This window comes from Egretta garzetta, unplaced genomic scaffold, assembly GCF_000687185.1.
Source record: "Egretta garzetta isolate BGI_Z169 unplaced genomic scaffold, ASM68718v1 scaffold220, whole genome shotgun sequence".
NCBI lineage: Eukaryota > Metazoa > Chordata > Aves > Pelecaniformes > Ardeidae > Egretta > Egretta garzetta.
The window spans coordinates 2,249,273-2,255,305 of NW_009258414.1; the positions used below are offsets into that span (position 1 = coordinate 2,249,273).

General features: G+C 61.7%; 2 protein-coding genes across 2 annotated transcripts in view; one reads left to right on the forward strand and one right to left on the reverse strand.

Annotated features, from left to right (window-relative positions):
* The window catches only part of SYTL4 (synaptotagmin like 4), a gene marked incomplete at its 5' end in the record, with an annotated part of 6,464 nt that extends 2,032 nt beyond the window's left edge, over positions 1-4,432 (forward strand). Inside the window, 8 exons of the mRNA XM_035898579.1 lie at positions 42-193; positions 529-707; positions 883-985; positions 1,927-2,088; positions 2,876-2,981; positions 3,383-3,482; positions 3,962-4,170; positions 4,290-4,432. Coding sequence (XP_035754472.1) covers positions 42-193; positions 529-707; positions 883-985; positions 1,927-2,088; positions 2,876-2,981; positions 3,383-3,482; positions 3,962-4,170; positions 4,290-4,432 — 1,154 coding nt within the window. The remainder of the gene's footprint in view (positions 1-41; positions 194-528; positions 708-882; positions 986-1,926; positions 2,089-2,875; positions 2,982-3,382; positions 3,483-3,961; positions 4,171-4,289) is intronic.
* Positions 4,433-5,637: 1,205 nt separating this feature from the next.
* SRPX2 (sushi repeat containing protein X-linked 2) overlaps positions 5,638-6,033 on the reverse strand; it is a gene marked incomplete at its 5' end in the record, with an annotated part of 2,894 nt that continues 2,498 nt past the window's right edge. Inside the window, one exon of the mRNA XM_035898587.1 lies at positions 5,638-5,818. Within this exon, the coding sequence (XP_035754480.1) occupies positions 5,638-5,818 (181 nt within the window). The remainder of the gene's footprint in view (positions 5,819-6,033) is intronic.

Genomic DNA, 6,033 nt, shown 5'->3' on the forward strand with positions numbered 1-6,033 from the left:
TGGCCCCCTCGGCATGCGGCGGAGCGGGCTGCCGGCTGGAGGAGCTGGCTGCCTGGCCGGCCGTGCCCTACCGCTCCCCACGCAGGCGGCTTGTCTCTCCTTGCAGGAGGAGGAGGAGGAGGACATCGATAACCTGGTGGAGATCCATCGGCAGAGGGTGGCCCGGGGCAGCATGCGCAGCGGCACCTCCTCGGTGAGTCCCCACGGCACGGCTGTGCCCTGTTCCACAGGAAGAAATGATGGAGAAGGGCATGGCTGGCTGGTTGGGTGGGAGGGAGGCAGGGCAGGCAGCTCCTCGGGTGCGGGGGCAAGAGCTTGGGGCGTGGGGGCTTCCTCCCCTCGAAGCGAATCGAAACGCGGAGACCCAGCTCTCTTCCAGGGAGCCTGCGTGGGGGTGGGAGGCACTCGGCGGCCATCCCCAGCCACGGAGGGGTGAGAGAGGGGCTGTGCGGAGGAGTAGCCTTGCTGAGGATGAGGAGGGACCCACCAAGCGATGCTGCCCCGGCTCAGCCCTGCCGTGTCTTCCAGAGCACGCTGGGGAGCATGGTCAGCATTTACAGCGAGGCTGGCGACTTCGGCAACGTTGCGGTCACCGGGGGAATCTCCTTCTCCCTGAGCTACGAGGAGAAGACGCAGACCCTGTTCATTCACGTGAAGGAGTGTCGCCAGCTGGCCTATGGGGACGAGGGCAAGAAGCGCTCCAACCCGTGAGAGCCGGGGGGGCGATGGCCAGTGGTGCTCAGCTGGGTTGTGGGGTGCTCACCAGAGATGGGAGCCATAAGGGGGGGGGGTGTCTTGGTGAGGCAGGAGGCCTGGGGTTGTCCTGGGGGTGATGGGGGGTTGTGGGGAGACTGGTGAAATGGTGCCTGATCCTCCCTTCAGGTACGTGAAGACCTACCTCCTGCCTGACAAATCCCGGCAAGGGAAACGCAAGACGACCATCAAACGCAACACCATCAACCCGCTGTACAACGAGCTGCTGAAGGTGAGTGGGGCTGGGCTGGGGTGCAGCCCGCTCCCTGCCGTGGGACCGGGCAGGCACTTGGCCCTGGGGATGCTGCTGGAACAAACCAGGGGACGGATGGGCTCCACACCCTGAGGCAGGGGCTTTGCAGAGGACCCGTGTCCAGACACTGCACCCTGAACGCGGGAAAAACCCACTCCCAGGCTGGGTCACTGCTCTGATGTGGCTGCGGTGCCAAGCCCTGGGTGCCACGGTGGGGTGGAGGCAAAGCTGCAGGTGTGGATGTGTGTCCTGGCTCCTGGGGCATCCCCCAGAGCCAGGGGCCTTCTGCTCACCCCTGAACATTGCTTTCCTGTGAAGTGGGCTCCTGGGCCGTTGCAGGTTACAGTGGTGGGAGGGTGGGCAGTGTGGCTGGAGAGGCAGAGAGAAGCCAACTCTGGGCCCCAAGGCAGAAGTGTTTGGCGCTGCTCTGCACAGTCCCTGCTGCAGCCACCATGGGGTGGGGGGAAGGGCTGGCTCTGTTCCTGAGCCCAGCAGCGCATCGCTGAAGCCAGGCACTCTCTGGACAGGAGAGAAGTGGGAATTGCGGTTGGGTTTCCAGGCTCCCACAGCCCTGGGTTTGCTGAGGTATCGTGCTCTGACCACCTGAGGCTCGGTGGGCTGGCGTAGCTTCGCTTGTGGTGGGATGGGGTGGGGTGGCTGGATGCCGTGAGTCCCGGTTCTGGCTCTGCATGGGCTCTGAGGACCACTTGCCTGGGGAGCACGGGCTCCTGCGCCACTGCCCCGGGACTTTGAGGTTTTAGCAGGCTTGGAAAGGAAGACAAGTAGTCTCCTGCATGCATCCATGTTTCCTCAAACCTGACTCCTCTCCTGCTCGAGAGCTGTGGCTGATGGTGTATGCCAAGCCTGTCCCCTGCCTGGCGCTGCCTCCTCACCCGTGCTTTTCCTGTCTCCCTTCCTAGTACGAGATTAACAAGTCCCTCCTGCGGGCGAGGACGCTGCAGTTCTCAGTCTGGCACCACGATCGCTTTGGCCGAAACACATTCCTGGGGGAGGCGGAGGTTCCGCTGGACGCCTGGAACTTCGAGAGCCACTTGGAGGAGTTTCTGCCCCTGCACGGCAAGGTGCTGGCCCTGTCACCCCCGCCCTGCTGCCTGCAGCAGCCTCCCTTGCCTGTCCCTGTCCCGGGGGGTGGCTCTCAGAGGGCAGAGGGGTGCAGAGACCTTGGCTGAGAGCTGCCACAAGGCTTGCCCCAAATCACACCTTGGAGAAACAAAGACCCCAGAGCAGACAGCAGTAGTAGTAAAAAAGTGTAGATCTGCCTTAAGCCTAGCTTCCCTCCTCCTCCTCAGTATATCCCCCGTGGGATGCAGTGCCATGGCTCTGTCCCGTCAGGTATTTTCATTCTGCTTGCTTGTTTGCTCCAAGAGTGCAGCTCTTCCCAGCTCCCTGCCCCGGCCGGGAGGAATTGCAGCCAACTTCAGGGAAACAGATGGGGGAAATTGGCCAGGAAATCCTGCTGTGGGCTGCAGAGCCAGGCAGTGAGGGCCTTCGTGCAGCTTGATGGCAACAGCAGATGCTGCTGCTGGACTTAAAAGTCTGGTTCCCCTAACTGGCTCATACTGTGGGCTCAGCCCTTGGCATTGCTGGGGCTTGAGCAGCGTGTGGAAACCCTTAAATAGGGTTTCCTAAGGGAACTGGTTTGAGCCTAAGTAGGATCCCAAAGGAGCTGGTCTGAGTCTGACTTGGTGATGCTGGGGAGAGCCTGCAGGCATTTGTGCTGGTGAAACCACCTCTAGGAGAAGCCAAGCTCTTTGGCCTGGCACGAGGAGGTGCTGCATGCAGGCCAGGCCATCACTGTGTCTGCTCTGGCCTCTCCAGCAGTGTTTGATAAGCCTTGGCTCTTTGCAGATTGGGGCGGATGCTGCTGGTCTCCACCAGTACAAGGGGGAGCTGGTTGTCTCCATGAAGTACATCCCATCTTCCAAGCATCCTGGGGCTGGGAACAGCAGGAAGGGTGAGTGCTGGAGCTCCAGGGTCTCCGTGTAGCCTGTGGGACCTGCTGTGGCCACGCGAGCTGGGTCTGGGTGGGTTTCTTAGGTGGTGCTGCTATAGCCTTCTCCTCCACAACACCTGCAAGGCTGCTCTGGGTCAGGGCAGACCTGGCTGTCCTCAGGCTGGCCAGGTGGTCCAGTGCTTTCCTGGGGCTGGACCAGGCTGGTCCATGGGGCTCTGCATGGAGCAATTGTCTGCCTTCACCTCCGCAGGCAGGGCAGTAAGGGAGGAGGCAGGAGGAGACTCCAGCTGGGGGATCCATACCTGCCTCTGCGATGAAGGCTGTTCAGCAGAACCTTTCCAGAAGTTAGTGGTGGTGGAAATTAAGGTTGATGAATTCTTGCTCTGTTGGGTTTTTCCCAGGCAAAACGGGGGAAGGCGGTGAGCTCCAGGTCTGGATCAAAGAAGCCAAGAACCTCACGGCTGCGAAATCCGGGGGGACCTCAGACAGCTTTGTCAAGGGGTGAGTGTGGCTCCTGGGGCGGGGGGCGGGAATGAAGGCACTGTCCTCCCTGGCCACATCCCAGAGCCACCTTGGGGAGGGATGGGTCTCTGCCAGCGGCCCCACGCTGCCTGCGTTGGTACCCTGAAAGCCTCTGTCTGCCTGTCTCTGCCTGGAGATGAGATGCTCCTGGTAGCAAATGCTCTTCTGGGTTTTGGCTGGCTGAGAGGTCTCAGTGGGAGGCTGCGTGCAGGGCAGGGCTCCAGCTGCCATCAGATTGCCTTCCCAGAGCTCACCAAGCCACTGGGCAGTGTGTCTGGGGGCACGCAGGCTGCGGTCCTTGCGCTCTCCCCTCCTTAGGCCACCTGCAGTCTGCCGAGCAGCTTTTCAGGAGTCGGGGCAGAGACCCAGCACCAGTGGGCTCTGGGAGAGGTGCTGGGGTGCTGAGGTGGCCCAGCCCCTGGGGCAGAAGGCAGTTGCACATGTGCTGCTTCTCCCAGCTACCTCCTGCCGCACAAAAACAAAGCCTCCAAGAGGAAGACGCCTGTGGTGAAGAAGACCCTGAACCCTCATTACAACCACACCTTTGTCTACAATGGCATCAACCCCGAGGACCTGCAGCACATCTGCCTGGAGCTGACAGTCTGGGACCGGGAGCCACTGTCCAGCAACGACTTCCTCGGGGGGGTCCGTCTTGGGGTGGGCAATGGTGAGGAGCTCTGGGGTCCCATAAACCCTGGAGACAAGCAGCCTTGCTTGGAGCCGTCTTGCTGTGGGCAGGAGGCTGCTCTGGCAGTGACTTTTGCCCACATCCATCCTTTCTCCCAGGCATGAGCAACGGGCAGGCTGTGGACTGGATGGACTCCACGGGCGAGGAGCTGAACCTGTGGCAGAAGATGCGCCAGTACCCAGGCTCATGGGCGGAGGGGACGCTCCAGCTCCGCTCCACCATGGCCAAGCTGAGGCCATAGGCACCGGCACCTGGCCCAGGGCTGGCACCGCTGCTCGAGAGCTGCACTCGCAGCATGGCCCGGCAGGGCTGCCAAACATGGTTGTTATTTTTTTTGCTTATACTTTAATAAACATGACCTTCTCTGAACAGGCTTGGGCAGAAAGTCTTCTTGGCCTTGCTTTGTTTAAAAGGTTTTCCTTTCGTCTTAGGCTTTGCACCAAATTTCAGGCTAAACCGGAGTCCTTGTGGACCCTCCTTTCTTCCCCCCCAGGCAAAATGCTTTCAAATGTGGTTGGGTTTTTATTTCTCTCCATTCTTCTTCCTCCCGCCCCCTCTCTTTCACAGTCTGTTCCCTTCTTGTCTTCCCCACCCTCCTCCCGCAGGATGCTGCCGGCCCCGGGACTGGGGCATCCATGCACAGCCCAGCCCCAGCCCCGGCTGCGGGGCTGAGATGGAGCTGTGTGCGGGGTCGGCTTGGGGGGTCTGGGGGCAGTGCCCCCCAAGGAAGGATTCATTTCCAGGGCCTCTCTGCAACACACCTTCTGCCAGCACTGACTTTTATACAAATTTATTTATTTTGAGTTAATATTCTACTGCCAAAACAGTTCCCAGGAAGGGTTGCCCCGTGGAAGGGGAAGCGAGGAGGAGGGTGCGGAGGGCGAGCCCTCGGGGTGGGCTGCGGGCTGGCTGGCTGCTACTGGCTTTGCTGAGCCTGGGGCCCTTTGCTTTTACTAAAGGCTTTCTGGCAGCTCCGGCAGGACCCTGGCAGGGCTGACCCCAGGTAGGGAGGGGGTCGGTTCAGGTTTGCAGGGGGTGAGGATGGCTGCAGGGAGGCTGAAGCTGCTGCATTAGAGGCTGTTGCCCTGCCTGCGCTCCTGGCCCTGTCCCCTCTCCTCTGCCCTGGCAGGCCAGCGTTTGGCTCCCCGTCTTCCCCCCTGCCCTGGGGTTTGAGCAGAGGTGCTCTGGCGTCTCCTGCCGTGGTCCTGGCTGGGCTGAGCCATCCCACCCCACAGTTGGAGGCTGCTCCTGGAGACCGGGCAGTGGGGACACTGCTGGCACATGGCCCCCATCCCTGTGCCAGAGCAGCCAGAGAGGGGCTCCCCTTCCCCTGGAGGACCGTGGCACCCTGGTCCTCCACTACAGTGGGCGACTAGAAAAGCAGAAAGGAAGGTGTCTGTCCCCTGAGGCCGGAGGCGGCGGAGTGGGGGTCTCCTCAGCACTGCCTCACTCGCAGGGGTCCCCGCTCTGCGCCCGCCGCGCTGCCTCCCGCTCGCTCAGCAGGTAGGTGTCGATGAAGACGAAGAGCTCATCGGGGCTGACGGGGGAGATGTAGCGCTCGCGGGCAGCGCCCGCCTTGTCCAGCAGCACCGCGTTGAAGTGGGAGCGGGTGAGGTGTAGGAACTGCCTGGGGGTGCAGGGGGGAGCCGCCGGTCAGGGCTGGGCGGGCTGCAGGTTGGGGCTGAGCCTACCCGCCCCATGCAACCTAGCTCAGGTCCTCCTGGGGTGGTGGTTCCCATCTCCTCCTCGGGGCTGTGAGCTCCAGGAGGGTCTGGGGATGCTGTATTCAGACTTGCTGGGGTGTCCCCACATAGAATCATAGAATCGTTTAGGTTGGAAAAG